General features: G+C 38.1%; 1 protein-coding gene across 4 annotated transcripts in view; it reads right to left on the minus strand.

Moving 5' to 3' along the window:
* Window positions 1-17,292, minus strand: part of ARHGAP18 (Rho GTPase activating protein 18) — a 95,488-nt gene that overhangs the window by 16,284 nt on the left and 61,912 nt on the right. For all 4 annotated transcript variants that reach the window (XM_054629742.2, XM_077175292.1, XM_077175293.1 and 1 more), the window contains 6 exons: window positions 17,127-17,199; window positions 11,092-11,261; window positions 8,692-8,857; window positions 5,897-5,988; window positions 3,544-3,621; window positions 613-772 (listed from right to left, as the gene is read on the minus strand). In XM_054629742.2, coding sequence (XP_054485717.2) covers window positions 613-772; window positions 3,544-3,621; window positions 5,897-5,988; window positions 8,692-8,857; window positions 11,092-11,261; window positions 17,127-17,199 — 739 coding nt within the window. The remainder of the gene's footprint in view (window positions 1-612; window positions 773-3,543; window positions 3,622-5,896; window positions 5,989-8,691; window positions 8,858-11,091; window positions 11,262-17,126; window positions 17,200-17,292) is intronic.

The raw sequence follows: 17,292 nt of genomic DNA on the forward strand, positions 1-17,292 counted from the left end.
GCTCTGCCTGCAGGCAAGGGAAATAGAACTTGCAGTCCCTTGTTGACTGGGAAGTAAATGTATGTGGGTTCTCACTCTGGATTCATTATCACCAACCCACTCTCTTCCAGTTACAGCCGGTATGTTTGCTGTATTGTAACCAGTTGGCAAAGAGGACATTTTCACAAGAACTTGCTGATCTCAAGGGACCGTGGACTATCAGCAGTTCTGACTATTCTGCTCTAACTTCTCCTCCTATAAATGGATAAAATACCCTAACCAGTATAAATTATCATATGTTGTATTTCCTGAAGAACTGCTTATCTTTGTTGTGGTTTTCTTTTGAAGCAAACACTATTTATAAACTGATACTGTATATACATTTTCTGTGTAACCCTTGCATACCTCCTAACTACTATCAGAAACATTAGGAAGTGAAAATGTGCTTTCATTGCATGTGTAAGCTATTAAAATAGCTGTTACATGAAAGATGTTATTTGCACGGTAGCAAATTATGCCCATCTTTTCTCAGGAGAACTGATATTGTTGTTATTCAATTTGTCTCTCAGCAAAGAGGCACTTCGGTGCACGGGTATCAATTCTTTCAGCAGAGACAAAAAGGGCACTACTCACTCTGCACATCTTGGAAAGCTTTGAGATATTCTACAGTGAGGAGTGGCTGAGGCAGTTCACGGATGAAGAGTTTTAAAAGACTTGCTGCATCATGTTGCTTCACATTTTCCCAGTTGAAAGTCCCTTCATAAAATTTTGCTTCCAGTTCTTGGCAAAGACCCTGAAATGCAATGGATACAGAGAGCACTAGTAATATTTGGCTGCTGGAAGTCACGCGTTATACACACAGCAATACTTTCCACACTCTGAAAGGGGGGGAAGAACATCTGAAATATCATTTAACTCCAGTTGCTGCTGGTCTTTTGCTATAAAACAGATAAATGTGGGACCAGAAGTACTGCAAGTAAACACACATTAATAGGCAACAGTCAAATCATATGGGAAAAAGTCTCATGGGCCTGAGCCAGGGCCATATGGAATAAATATACAGTAAGAAACAGATATCATACTCAAGCACATAAGGGTCATGGCTTCCCCTCTACCCAAATATTAAGACTGTCTGATATACAGAGCAATTCTGAAACTGCTACCCAAGGGTGTTGCTATAGTGCATACATGGACATTTTCATAAACAAATAAGGCAATTATGAGTGTTGACACACAGCTTCTTATCAAAATATACACTAAGGTGAGGCTGGTTCTCTTTTTAAAAACACAGGGCATGATTTGTGTAACTGAATAGCTGAATGTCTTGCAATCTACAGGGAATTCCAGGCTGCTGGGCACACTCAGCTTTGCCTAGCACAGGGTGTCAAACATGCCCTGTGTGGAAGCAGCCTGTCCCACAAATCATGAGGTTATGCAGAAGAGCAAAGAGCTCTGAAAGTCTCAGTGGAAGGTCATAACTCTGGGGCGGGGAAAGGATGGGATACTGTTGGCAGCAGACATTACCATGCGCCTGCCCTGCTGCCACAGCAGTTCTACTACTGGCCTTTCACAGATGCACAAATGGGAACACACTGCAAAGACCAAGCCCTTCTTAGTCCATTGCTAAGTATCAGGCTTGATCTCACACCCACTTCATTATTTCCTATATTTTCCAGTCTGGCAGAGTGAAAAGTAACCTCAGTACAGGGCCAGAGGCCCTGAGGCACCTCTCACAGTTCCCTCCCTTCTTCTAGCTCAGTTATTCTGGACAGAAAAGGAGGAGAGACACTGGCTTTTTTTGTAAAATATGTGCTGTGGAAAAACATGGCCATAATTATTTATCTGGACAAGAAGGGTACATTGAACAGAGGATATTACATACATTTTAAAGATACCCTTCTCAATAAATTTAACTTTGTCCAAATGGAAAATGGATCTTTTTACAAAGAAAATGTGGACACTTAGTTTTTGTATAAAAGTTGGATATTCTCAACTGTCCTCCAGAGAGATCTTCTCTCTCCACTGACTGTACTGGAGGTTCAAATGAGCAACAGTCATAATTCAGATGCCTAAAGTCAAGCGGGTATGATTTCCTGATCATCAAAAAGAGCAAGCTTTAGAAAGAGAGATGAAAATTCTCCCTCAGAGACTCATCACCTTCTCCATCCACATTCAGACCAAATCACTGCAGTAAATGCAGTATTAAATGTATAGATACAAATATTTTATGAGGGGTAAAGGCAGAAATTTCAACTGTGTGTCCTAGTGCTCCAATGCCTACATTTTAAAGTAAATGTATCTGACTATGGGGTATATCCAATGCACTTTAATAATAACCCTAAAATCTACAGAATATGATAGCAAAGTATTTTTCTGCATCTTTCTATAAAACTATATAATGAGGAAAAGACTTTTTTTTTCTGTTTAAGAAAATTAAGGGAAAACTTCAGTCCTTTAGTATGATAAATTCTTTGCTTTTTAAAAAGTTTTCTATTAGAATAAGTAAAAGAACTTAAAATATTAGCTAGCAAAACTATTGCTTAATTTAAAGAAGTAGTTCATGCAAATAGGTTAAAAATAAATCAAAGCTGAATAGTGAATGATCCACTGTCTGAGAAATTGTATTAAGCTAATAAAATCAAAGAACAAACAAATAAATAAAATCACTAAGAAATCACTCCAGTTTGCAGAACCAATGTCAAGTGGAAAATAAAGAATGGAGAAAAATTGAAAAAAAAAATTAGTATCTTAGTTACCGGTAAATAAACAAACCCAACTTCCACAATATTCCCTTCTTTTAGTTGTTTCTAATGAACCAGCAGCTGGACCAAGTCCTACACAACAGAGGCTGGCAGACGTCTTTGGACAGCTGAATCCACTTAAATGATCCTTTCTGTTTAGAACTTAAGGCCAGTTGAGACCATCTTTTTAACACATTGAGCCTTGGCGTGAATCACAGTGAGTATTTAGCTCCCTGCATCAAGGCAAATACTGGGAAGAGCCTGCTGGATGTAACTGGCACTCACCCTGGGAAGTGTCACTGTGCACAGACATGCCCAACAAGATTGCACTCGGCGAGCCGAGCACTTATATTGCTGTTCATAAAAATAAATGTGAGAGGTTCTTCAGTGCACACTGCCTGCCTTGCCATGTAACACAGGTTAAGTCTAGCTATTAAGAAAGGCTCACAATGCCAGGGAAAAGCTTCCTCCTGGGGTAGAAAGACCGTGTGTGAACTGTTCAGATGATTAAACTAGTTCAAAGAAAAAGCAAAAGGCTGGAAAACTCATGCCAAGAATTAATGAGATTTTGGCACAACTGAATTTGAAAAGTAGCTTTGACTCTCCTTCAAACTTAAACTCCAGTCTTTCCCCAAAACTACAGTGAGTGAAAGCATCATTTCTCTGGCTAATATAATTCAGCTTTCTTTGTAAAGAGATTTCGCTTTCTGTTTTTGACGATTTTGATAACAATGGGATGCTAAAATACAATTTGTATGACAAAATAAATTCAGCAACCACACATGCATTTTGGGGGATATTAATAACCTGTGCAATGTTTTACCTTTACTCTTGTCGCAACTCCGGGTATTCTAAGAAGTCCCTCTGTTTCCAGAGTTGTCTCTTCTATCTGAGCAATCAGCTGTCAAACACAAACCAAACTGGCATGAGCAAAGATGTCAATTAAAAATTATTCGCAGGCAGTTCTGATATACTGAAGCCTTTATGCTTCTGTTTCTCTCTCTGTGCATATGCATTTGTGCACACAGATTTGTAACAAGCAGAGGTTCAAACACAGTTTGCAAATGGATTACAGTTCTTGTAGTAGAACACTTCAGTGTGGTTCTTATCCTTTTTTATGAGTCCTGTTAAAGAGGAGTTTGTTTATTTTATTAAAAAAGAAACCTGTATGGTTTTTACCTCCTTCAAGCCTCCTCTGAAGACTGAAGAATTATTTTCAAAAATTACTGTGGCTTCAAAATTATATCCCAATAACTATCCTGGTTAAAATGTCTCCAAATAAAAAAAAAGCAATATAATTAAGGTAACATTCTCATGAATAATCTAGGACTCTACAAGAGGAGAACTAAAAACTTCTAGGCTTTAAAGAAGTCTCTGATTTGCAAATTCTGACATTCTCCTAACAGACTCAAAAGTCTGCAATCCTTCACATGGATAAATTTGCAGAAATTCCATAAAAGTACCTAAAACCCATATAATATTTTTTTTCTCTAAATAATATGCCTAAAAATATTCACCAAAGGATGGAATTAAGAGTATTTAAAACAAATCTGTAAACGTCAAAAGCTGATGACATAATTTTAGCACAAATAGTTCCCACCATGTTTAACTAGGGCAGTGCCTTTTTTACATGCCTTCCTGCATCAGTGCTTGAGTAAGAAAAATTATGCAACAGAGTTTTTTCCAATTACAGAAATTAAAGGGAGTTTACTTACCACTGCATTTATGTAACAGATAAATGCCATAAAAAAGATTGGACAGAAAACCCCACAAATTTAGAGAACAGCACTAGATGTGTCACTCTAGTGCATTTTCCATGGTTTAAAAAAAAAAAAAAAAGTGCTATCTGGCCCCATCCAGCTCACCCTGTACCCAGCTTACACCAGATCAGTGCCTGCCACTCACATCTGCTGGGCACAAAGATGCTGTGGCCAGTGTGTGACCTGCCATCAGCACCACTTCTGGGGAAGGCAAGGTCTGGTGGCACAACTGGTGGCCACAACTCCTTCACAAATACTCACTCCCCTTGGCCACCACCAACCTCCTGCCTGTGGGAAATCCCCTCTTCATCTCTATCACAGCTGCCTTGAATGGCTTTATTAGCAGGCCAGAGACTGGACTTACTGTCAGCAGAAACTTCTGATGACAACACATGAATCACTATTACTGTCAGATTTTCCAGCTACAAAACCCTGACAAAATTATGTCTTTATTTTTAATTTAAATTCCTCAGTGAAATAAAAACTTGGTGTATTTTTATTTTTAATTAAGCAGTCTTCCTGTTAGCTTGCTTTGTTTCATTTCAGTTATAAACAAGATACATTTAAAAGAATGAACAAAATTGTTCTCTTATACTTTATATAAATGCCCAGTTCTTGGAAAGTACATGCTGCTGAGAACAAGCACAAGAAATGGGAAACTGTTTATTTTCATATTCTCATTTAGAGTAAAACTGTAGTCCAAATGATGTCTGCACCTTGCAAAACAAATCACATCTATAAGATATTAATGTTTATATAGAATTTTCGATGTTGCTTGGATAGCAGAGTGATCAATTACTGTTTGCAATTGGATTTCCCAGTTTATAGATAGCATCTTTTCCAGAAATGTGTTTTCATGATCCTGAGAAAGCAATTTTTGGCATGAATGACACAGTGGTAGTTTTCAGATGGTGATGCAAAACCACTTTGAGATTTCTGTTTCACAAAAAGTAACAAGTATCTCTACAAACAGACTGAAATGGTGATGATAGAGCACTGAGTTTCTGTCAGTGTTAGGAAAGGTCCACACACAGTGGTTTACTTTCCTGTCATGAAATGAGATGTGCTATGCATAGGCAACAAATCAAGGCTCTCCATCTTCTTTCCAATTATCTCCCCCATTACCATGACACGATATGGGCAAAGGAATATCCCTTTGAACTAAAGTAACAAGTCTTCTGGAAAAGCACCTGCCTTGTGAGTTTATTTCTTGAATTCAAAATAGGTCTGATACAATGCAAAATATCACATTTACTGAATTAGTAAGTAAAGTTGCAATTAAAAGTTACAATAACTTGGATGGATTAGAGTATTATACTGAAAACTGCTACAGGAAGCAAATAAATCCAGGACAAAATGTTATGTTTTTGTCATTTGGCATGTATGTAAAAAGTTAACTTCTTCATGCCTATTTACCTTCTGAAAAATCAGTGGGATCTTGGTTCCTGGGACCTTCTTCTGATCCTGTTCCAGTAAAAGTGACAGTGGGACACCAAACAAGCCGGAGTCTGAAGCATAAAGCAAAAAAACCTGAGATATTATCCACATATTTTTCCAGTACATGTGACACTGGCATAAACCCACATTTCTGAAGCAGTAAGTCTATTCAATGCGTTCAGAGCTATTGACCTTTTGTTTAAAGTGTTTCAATGTCTTTGCCAATCAAGTTATTACACAAAACATTCTCGCTAAAAGGATTCATCATCTCTTCCTCAGGGGTCTTCTGTTTTGACTCAAATTGCCATCCACATATTCTGGAGCACAGTAAAGCAAACTGCATAAATGAACCATCTGCGTAGTTCTGGTTTGCAGAATGGATGTGATAATGACCCTTCAATGCAGATCTTCACCACTCAATGCAAGTTATTATAGCTGAGATGGAAATGGCATGAGTAAAATATCCAGAACTTGGTCACTAAAATGAGACAAATACAATTATCACCCAGAGTTTCTCTGAACACTCCTCTCTGCGAGGGTTTGGAAATAACAGCTTTTCAACTCCTGTGCTTTTGAATTATACAGCACCAGCAGAACAGCAAGACAACCAACTCACAAAAGGATCATTTTTAAAAACAGCAAAAGTACAGTTAATTCTTGGTTAAAAAATAACTTTTACAATAGGGCCAAAGCAATTGATATTTTTTTGAAAATGAATTCAGTTGCTGTTAATTTAGCCCTGATGACAAACTAACCTTAGTCTTTATGTAAATGGGACTTACATGTGTTATGGCCCAGTTGAATAGAAGTGAATAACCATTAAAAGAGAGCTATGGTAATAATGACTAACCCAAAGTTGCTGAGACAGAACTTCTCTGTGAGAAGTACTGATAATTGCTGTATGTGCAAGTTTTCTGGAGCAGCATATAACAATACAAGTAGTCAAAATCTGCTGCTTGGTATGATGCCATGCCAATATTGAACACAGAACAGATGTGATTACGAAAAAAACTGTCAGCCCTTGAGAAAACATGATATATATCAAAGAAAGATCAATTTCAGTGCCAAACCAGAAGTTCTTGTATCTCTGTGAGCATAAAAATTCTCCCTATAAAATACAAGGGACTCATCCATACAGGCAATATCCATACCCCATAGCTTTATTATCTTGAAGTTCTTGTCAATAATAAAAGTTTCCATTGAAATGTAATTGAAAAAACAAACTCCAGGAGGTCAATAAAACAGCAGTGCTGGGCGCAGCACAGCATTCCCCACAAGAATGATGTTTTCATCATCTTTACATACTCAAGCACAAAGGAGAAAATTAATAGACCCACCGCTGTATGAATCAATTGGTCAAACACTTAAGGGGTGAAGAGGTAAGGGTCAGACAGACCAAAAGGGCACTGAAGGCAGCACATTGCAAAAGCACATTAGCATGGCAGAAAAGGTGATGTCATTGTCCGTTGCCTACACATTGCCATGAGTCTAGCCTGTCTTTTTTACCTTTTAGAGAAGTTTTTAATCAATTCAACATTTTATGAATGCCTGCCATTCAGATAATAATGTTGAGAGTGAAATACAATTAACAATTAATTTTGTAAGAAGAAATAGTTATAAATAAGACCCAAAATACAGGATCAGAAAGTGCTTTGTCTCTGTTTATTAGTGACAGCACAAGTACTTCTGCAAGAAGAAAATGCATTCAAGCGATCAAGGTCTTGTTCATGTTTCTGTGTATGCCTTTTGCATTAAAAAAGCTGTTTACTACTACTGTAAAGTGAAGAACATATTCTGAAGAATCTATTGTACCTTGCTGTGTATCTCTCTATGCTCTCTGTTGCTTTCAATTATTTAAAATGAGCTATTGCACTGTCACATTCACTGAACCTTGACAACAGAGTTTTGGCCAAAGCAGGTTTGCGATTAACCGGTAATACATCTCAAGCTCTTGTAAAACATTTAGCAGAAGCCAAAAATACAAAAACCAAACAAAGCACTGTAAATCTCTAGCATCAAGAAATTGGTTTCCATGCTTTCTATGCTCCCAAGGAAAGCACTGTGATTAGACATATGCTCCAATGGCTTGCAGAGGAAAGTGACATGGGGCAGCTGTCTCTGCCTCCTCTGCAACAGTTTAAATCTTCCACTTTATATGGTGCCATTCATCATAACAATTGCATTAGAGCCTAAGTAAACACTGGATGGGCAAGGCCTAGATGACACAGGAACATTTGTGCCAGACAGAATAGGAAACAGGTGACAAAGGCTCCCAGCACCTCCCACCTACAGCAACAAAAGCACAAGTCAGGTAGACTCACCTGAATTATAGAATTTTAAAGGCTGAAAAAGACCCTTGAGACCATTGAGTCCAATTTTGAAAGTAGACCAGTACCTACCTTCAGGAAATCAGGAAAAGAGTACCCAATGCTTATGCTCTTTGGGAATAAATCAGCACATACGAACTTCTGTGAAGCAATTCTTGCTGCATGGCATACTACTAAGATAGTTACCCTTCACTCCTTAGATTATCTGCTCCATGATTGTTTTGAATTTTAATTTTAGACAAAGAGCTGGAATTTTTCACTTATGTCAGTGAACTTGTTTAAAGCTTGCCTTGAGTTAAGGTGAAAAATTAAATATTGCTCAGGGCCTATGTTACTGCTTATATATTATATACAAATTTTCTGCTGGAAGATCATAAAGAAACTGGTGCATTTGTTTCATTGCATTAAACAGATGCAATTGGTTCAGAATACAAAACTCCAACTTACCTTTGGTTTTGATTTTTACAGCTTTTTGCTGTTTGAATTCTGTCCCAAGTATGTCATAGAGAGCAGTTAATTCAATCAGTGCTAAAGAATAGACTTTCTTCATGTCCTGAGGGGCTAGGTCACCAATCTTTGTGGTACCTGTTTTGTCCTTCGGCAGTCTGAAATTCTAAAAGCAGAGAATTGCAGCACAGTAAATAATCCAAGTCATGACAAATAACTTAGCTCAAAGGCTGTACTTCCTTCAGGGTACAACCTTTCATCATGAAGCCTGCTGCTACTGACTAAATCAAAGGAGAATCCCACAAATAGGTTAAAAAGCAGATGATCTTAAAATGATAGGAAGATTTAGGTTCCCAGTGACTTCTGGAGGTCATCTAATTCAATTGCTGCTCAAAGCAAGGCTAAATTCAAAGTCTGACTGGATTGCTTCTTATTGTTGTTCAAATGAATTTTGAAAATTTCCAATAACACCTGTGGGAACCTGTTTCAGTGTGGAATGCTCTCATGGGGACTTTACTATGCAAAAAAAAATTTCACCATTAGTCACTTGTGTCCATTAACTGTTATTCTTTTATTTGGGACCTCCAAGAAGAGTCTGGATTTGTCATTTTTGCTACTTGCAACCACATACTCCCTCTCCACCTTCTGCATCTTTTTCCAGTTTATAGTGGTGGAAATGGCTGTCCATGAACAATCAATCCTATGCACACACAATTGCACAGAAACCCTATGCAATAGGATAGAAATCCTTCTGCATTTGTGCACACAAAATAAAACATTGGCTGCCATATAAATAATAATAAAGGAGTTATCTTCTTAGAGAAGGGAATACTTAATCATGTCTCCTTTCTACTGCACTAGATACTCAGAGATACTAGATACTGCAGTATCTAGATATTGCAGTCAGAGAGCAATATAAGGAATTGAGTTGAAAGGGTGAGGGACTTCCCAACTCACTGAACTTTCTAACTCCATCTCTCACCAGCAGGCTTCTAAGTATGCATGACTCAGAGCAGGAAGCTTGACAAGACCTTCTTCCACTTGGAAAGACATATTATACTCATGAATTATTTTCTTACCCTGTACAAACCCAGCAACAGCAGAGATGAATTGCTAGTTATGGTACATGACTACAAGGGCACATACCAAAACATAAACATAATTTACAAAAGGTAGATGAGTAGCCAGTTCCCCACCTTGAGCTTTCATTGACTTGCACAAACATGTCTGCTTAAAAATAGCTGCCAATGATCGAGGTGCAACCAATATATTGTAGATTTAAATAGGTAACTCCCTTCCTTTTCCTATCATTTTACAGCTCCTTTTGTAACTGAAGAAGAAATCCCTTAGCCATGTCTTTAAGCAATCCTTCACAAGCCTGGCCAGAAGCAGAGCTAATGTATGTATTATGCATATATACAGAAGTTAGAACATAGCTTTTATCTCCTTGTTATAGGCTGCATTAGAGAAACATGACTCAAACACTTTAGAACCCATCTCTAAGTATCCATTAGTGTCTGGTTTATAATGTTTAAATTAGGATACATGGGGTAATTACTACTTGAAGAACTGCACAAGTCCTTATCTAAATTAAGTGTTTGAAGAACTGGGAAACATTATTTCAGAAATTGTGTTTACTCAGACATGTTTGCATACAGTGTTAGAGAAAAAAAGAAAAAACCACCAAGACAGTTTTCACACCAGTCATTAGTTTACAGGTTATATGTACATGTTACATGTTCATGAACTGGTAGGTAGAGAGAGATCCTAAAAGAGATTTCTGAGAATCGACAACAAAATCCCTTGGAGGATTTTCTTTTGATTTTATATGGATTCATTCTGAAAGAGCCTTTTTTTATTAAGAGTTGGAAAGAAAAACTGAGTTCAAATTAATCTTTAATTTCCTGCCATTTGACTTCAGACCTCTAACTTCTGCAGACAATTCTGTTCTTCATTCTCATCCCTCACCTACCCTCATTAGACAACTGCATAAGGTTTCTACAGGCATCCACCAACCCTTTTCATATTACAGCAGAGCTTTTTATTAGAGGTAAAGCATCTCACCTCAGGTAACAGAAAAAGGGGATGTAAACAAATGAAGAAAGGATAGAGTGGTACAACCACCACTAAGCCCTATTCCAGCTTAATATTAGAAGTTCATTTTTGCTTACATATAGAGTGCATTTTTCCAGACACACAAGTACATAAACAGGCATAAATGTAGCTATTTTCATGTTATTAAGCATACTATTCCCAAAAATTAGCTACCTTAAGATCCTCTATTTCTACAAAGCTAAATCTGACAACATTAATCTAAATCTAATTCACTCAGTCTCAGATAAGTATCACCTATACAGTACCTCTAGCTAAAAATAAAGAGGAATAAATAAGAAAACCTACCGGGAGAAGAGTGTCATCCCCTCCACCTTTGTACATTTTGCCTACTGAGCTGTCCTTGAGATTAGCTGCCTGTTCTGCAAATGATATCTCCAAATTGATGTCAGTGTCTGAAGATGGCACATCTTCATGCAGGCTCTTCGGCTCATCTGTTCCAAGACTGAAATTTGGACCTGAAAACACCATGAAAAAGAAAAAAAAAGCTAAAAATCAACAGCAGCACAATTGAGCACCACTCAGTGCATGAGAGTAAGTTTTAAACCAAGTAGAAATTAATGCTGTGCGAGCAATGGACATTCTGATTGCAAAGTCCGTGTTCCTATATTTTTTTTTGCCAGTGGAAAATTTAGCTATTGACAAGGGTACAACTTTTGTAGGTTTTCTTCAATAATTTTGCCAAGGCATGGGGTTTTCTCTCCTATTTATCTGCTATGAAAAAATACAGCAATCCACCTCAAACAAACAGCAGACTCCCACAATCTTGCAAAGCCAAAGAGCTTTGGCGTCAGAAGTTTCTTGCCATGAAACACTTTCTAAGCTCAAAGACTGCAACATCCTGCAAACAAATCAGCAAATGTTTCTGCTGTTAAAATTTCAAAAGCAATAGAGAATTTGTCATCCATGACCCAAAGCATTAACATCTGAGAATAACAGAGAGTACACAGATCATCTTTGTTCCATTATTCCTGTTCTCACCTCAATCTTAAGAGTCTAGATTCCTCAAAACAGTTTGGACATGTTTCCATGATACAGGGAAGGACTAAGTACACAAGAATAGCCTTACTTCTCTTTCTTCCTTAAAGGAATCAAACACTAGATAAATTTAAAACATTTTTTGTTAAAGGAATAAAGAATCAAAAAAGGGAGAGGTTGTTCTGCTTTTAGAAAAAGAAGCTTCCCAATTTCACAGTAAATCAACCACTGCTTTTGGTCTGAAGTTAAAATATATTGTGAAAGAAGCAAGAAGAAAATTATACAGTAAAAAACAGTATTTAATAAGAAGCATAGAAGTCTAAGAAAGCTTTCAGTCTCTCCACCATCCTTCTCTGAGTCAAGTCACAGAATAAATAAGGTTTAAAAAGACCTTTGAGATCATGGAGTCCAACCTATGACCAAACACCCCCATGTCAACTTTATCATGGCACTAAGCGGCGTGCCCAGTCTGTCTTTCCTTAAACACCTCCAGGGACTCCACACCACAACCTCCCTGGGCAGTCCCCTCCAATATCTAATCAGCCTTTTGTAAAGAACTTCTCCCTAATGTCCAACCTAAATTTCTCCTAGCACAGCTTGAGACTATGTCCTCTTATCCTGTTGCTGCCTGGGAGAAAAGACCAACCCCCACCAGGCTACAGCTCTCTGTCAGGCAGTTGTAAAGAGGTAAGATTCCCTTGAGCCTCGTTTTCTCCACGCTAAACACCCCCGGCTCCCTCAGCCTCTCCTCATAGGACTTGTGCTCCAGACCCTTCACCAGCTCTGTTACCCTCCTCTGGCCATGCTCCAGCCCCTCAGTGTTCTTCCTGAATCAAGGGGTTCAGAACTGGACACAGAAATTGATGTGTAGCCTCTCCAGTGCTGAGTAAGAGGAAGAATCACTTCCCTAGATCTGGGACCATGATTCAGCCACTGGCTCCTACTCACACGAGACTGCAGTCTGTTCAAAGCTAATACACCACAAGCCTAGGAAAAGTGGACGGAAATGGGCGTGAGTTGTAAAGGAGAACCACGAGCAATGCATATGTTTTGGTGTAAGAATGTTGTGCAAAATCATAAACTAATTTTTTTACACTGCTGTGGGAAATTTTTGTATGGCCTAGAGTAACTACCCTAAGCCAAGACAGAAAAAGGTTCCCAGAAAACAGTTACAGGTACAGCAAAAGCTGATTCTGAAGAAGGGGAAAGCCTGCAGAAAGGCTGATTAAGAGGAGTCAGGGAAGTGCTGATCTACACTGATGGTATCAGTGGTCTGTAAAAGAACTGAGCTGCAAGCACACAATCCAAACAACATATGAAGCAGGAGGTTAAAAAAAATTACAGCAACTCGCTATTTTTTCTAAATTATATTTGCATCTTATTTAAAAATACCAAACTATTGTCTGACATTATTTAGATCAAGTCCTGAAAATAACCTCAGTCAGCCAGGGCCAGACTCAGGGGACCTGACAGGCAAATGGCTGAAGCCACCACAGACACTTTCTGGTAAGGCACAGTGCTTTACACAACCACTCCCACGTCAAAGTACTTACCTAAGCTGAGACATTTTCAAGGAGAGTAGGTAGATTTGAGTTAATACTTTGACTCTACTTACAACCAAGCAATGTTGTGAGAAGTAGACAGAACATTTTCATATTCTGCCAGTTGTGTGTGTTACTCATCACTTGTTTTTTCCAGAGTGGCTTCTGCTAACTTTCCACAGACCCCAAAATGCCTAGGGCATACGCTAAAGATTAAGCTGATCTTGAAACTAGAGCTGCTCCTTTTGGTAAAGAGATATCTGAGTCCTCAGTAAGCAAACACACCCAAGGTCAAATTCATCCCTGACTTTGCTCCTTGGCATCCCTGCGTGTATATCCCTATATATCATGTAAACTGTTCACTGCATCCATACTGAATGAAAAGAGTTTCCTGTCCCCCCAAAACTTTTGTCATGCTAATGTGGCCTATACCTGACCTACATACTTCCCACCAGCCTAGGAGGGATCTGATGTTAACAAACAAAAAGCAGTAGCTCCTGTTTCAGTCCTCTGGTCATACCAAGGTGTCATGTAAAGCAGATGTCTCAGTAGTGCTCTGCACATTTTAAAGATCTGGAAGTGCTGCTGTTGTGGGGAGTCTTTTCTTGGTTGTATAGCCTTGCTCCCATTGTTGTACATCCCTGAACTAGGCAGCAGCTGTAAGAGGAAGCAGCCTTGGAGTTCTGCCAACCTGCCAACCACATGCTATATTTAATGAGAGAAATGCAAGTGTGATGCAGAAAAATGCAAATATTGTCTATGAGGATGTGGAAACCATATTTTACATGAGTTCTGTACTCCTTCCTTAGTTCACAGAGCTTTTTAAAGATTACATAAAATGATGGGAATTCTTCAAGAATAAAACAAGGAAACATTGCAAGTATCAACTGTGCTATATTCCAGTTTTGCAAGGGAATCTTGAGTATACACCAACGGAGCTAAGCTGACAGACCTTAATTTACAACTGGAAAGGTAGAATGATTTTTTCCTTTGACTGACAAAGCATTTTTCTAAAATGCTAGTTCATAGATGGTTATAAATTGAAAATAAAAAAAACTTGTAATCATTTCACTGACAGCCTTACTTTGGCTATAGGATCCTCATTTATCATGTAAAATGAAAAGCAAAACCAAACTCTTTAATTAAAAATCAGATTACAGATTTCTTCTTAAGCAAACATTACTGGTCTTTACCCTTGTATTACACATGGTACACACAATTTGTTCATCCATTCTCTAGATTGTTATGCTTTGAATCTGCCCTTATACAGAGGTTTTATCTATTATTCTTCCCCTGTAGCAAATCCTAAGTTCAGAAAAACAACTGCAGTCATAGTAAACTGACTTTTGCTACTCCCTTACTTCAGCTAATAAGTATTTAGCTTTTCATGTGTTTTGTTATTTCCTTTTTATTTCTTGAGAGGCCTCAACCAACACAGTTATTTACTCCTTTTCACAGGATTCCAAAGAAAATTACTTCTTTTCTTTTATATCTTTTGAACATACTTCTAGCTTTGCAGGCCTTTAGTGAGTGTCATGGATTGTTAAAATGATAATGCCTTTTGAGAGCTTAGTACATTATTCTGAATTTTCTTTTTGTTTCCTGTAGACACACTCCATACCTACATGAAACAAAGGCACTTATTATTCTGTAAGTTTGCATATATTATTTAGTCAAGAAATAAGTTGTGTTGGACACAGAAAGAAGAAGAAAGGAGAAGAAAGGAGAAATGAGAACAGGTTCACATAGCCCAGGCATGCTCTAAAGGCAAATCATTAACAACTTCAGTCTGGCAGAAGCACTTGGGAATGCAGCATTCAAATATCTCATTAGGAACAAGTATCACCTTTGGAGTATGGCCAAAAAGAGTTTTTTACCATAACAATTTTAAGATGTCTCAATTTAGGCTTTTTGTCTTTAATGTCTGAGATGATGTTCATATTTTTTCAGGTAAAACTGGGACTACTTCTGTGTCAAAGAGGGTTTCCATTTTAAAATAATGCCCTTGGATTTGGACTTCATAAATATTTAGTACCTCTGAAATATCAGGCACTGTTTACTTTTTGCCTTAAATTCATTCACTGTTTGTATAACACTAACTGGCTTACTCTGGAGGACAGATCATAGCACAGCATTGAACCAGATGCGTGCTTTTAACACCACCAAACTTGCATGGTTTGACTGCAGATCAAACTGAGTTTTCCTTCCTGCTCCAGTCTTGGGAGCAGAGCCCACTGTAGCACGTTGACTAGAGCAGGAGTGTATCAGGATGCAAGCAGGCTGCATTTGCCATCCACATCACCATCTGTGCTGAGGAGAGCTAGCATATGGGATTTGCCTTTCAGAACTTCCCATTTCTGAAGGGTTCATCAGGGCCACCGGGAAAGAAAGAACCAGATGTGATAAAAACTCTGTAATAATTGCTTGGTAATTTTCCAGCTCTGAATCCTACAGTGAAGTTTATTGACACAAGCACCAGGCATCTCTTCCTTCCCTTGTGCTGAACCAGCAGTCTGGCAGTCCTCCCAATTTTTTTACTGTTCTTATTAGAGTGAGGTTTGCTGAGAGGGCAGGAGGGAAGTACACAGTTCTGGAAACACACAGATTCGGTGTTATTCAGGACTGGTTTATATTCACGTCTCCCAATTCAACTGCCATGCACATTTTGTATTGTCCACTGCTGTCTTCCAAGTCTAATTCTAAAGTAGCAATTTTTCCAAAATGCTACTGGTCAGTATTCTAGAACTGAAGCAGAACTATATTTTGTGGCTTAATTACAGCTAACTAACTTGAAATAGGTAACTTGATCTGCCTGCTAGTGTGGGTATAGGGTTCAGTGTAACATCTATGTGCTATCCAGTCCTCCAGGAGAAGCAAAAACCCCAACATATCAACAAAGCAGAATAACAGTGCAGCATCTTAAAACTTAAATAGATGCATCTTAAAACTTATATAACCTGATACAGGGGTGGGCAGGGTGGTACAACAGACACAGTGCAACCCTTACTTTGAAGAAACCCAACATGATGCAGGACAGCCATCCTTTTACTATTGGACCTGAAGAACAGCAGAAAGCTCTGTCAAAGTCTTTCATCAGAAATCATACTCTCAAAACACAAACTATGGAGTCAGCTAAGGACTTCTGTGATGTACTATCCTGATAGTGAGAGGAAAGGATTTTCCATGTGTACTGCACCTCTCATTTGTAAGTACACACAACTGAACATAACCTAAGCACACAGAACACTATTTCATTTCCATATTACTTGAAAAGGTAAACAACCTTTTTTCTTTAATTCCTGTTTTTCCTTTAATTTGAGCTACAGGTATATAGCTAGTTCTCATAGTTTTTTTGATGCTTGAGTCCAGACAGTTCTCTTTTTTTTTTTTTTTTTTTTTGTTGCTTATAGTCCATTTGGTTTTATTCTTTTGTATGCACTGATGAGTTTATGCATAGACCTTCATTTCCTGTACTTTACAGCAGAGACAGACCAGAGGTGATAAATTAAGGATCAGAAACAACCTGAGCATAAGCTACAAGAGAAGACTTCTCCCAGACAGCTTGATCATGAGCTGATCCCTGATAATAAACTGGGTTTCTCAGGTGGCTCAAAGGACACAACCTACAGGCACACTTAAAATTTTACACATCAACAATTTCAGTCCAGAAAAGGTTTCTCATTATAATTTCATTTTATTTTGCTGAAAATTTACATATAATATGGCTCCATTTACTATCCTGTGTAGTTGAACACCTACAAACCAAAAGAAAAACAAATAAAATAGAGAGCATTTTGACATTACCTTTTGTTGCATCACGCATATCATTTTTGTTTTCACTTGTTCTCACAGCTGAAGGTTCACTTCCATCACAGACCTAAGAAAGGAAAAATAAATATGCATGCCTATAAAAACCTAGTGCATGGTTGTAGAAATTCCTTGGACTCTGTGCAGGATTAAAACACACACT

This window comes from Agelaius phoeniceus, chromosome 3, assembly GCF_051311805.1.
Source record: "Agelaius phoeniceus isolate bAgePho1 chromosome 3, bAgePho1.hap1, whole genome shotgun sequence".
Taxonomy (NCBI): Eukaryota; Metazoa; Chordata; class Aves; order Passeriformes; family Icteridae; genus Agelaius; species Agelaius phoeniceus.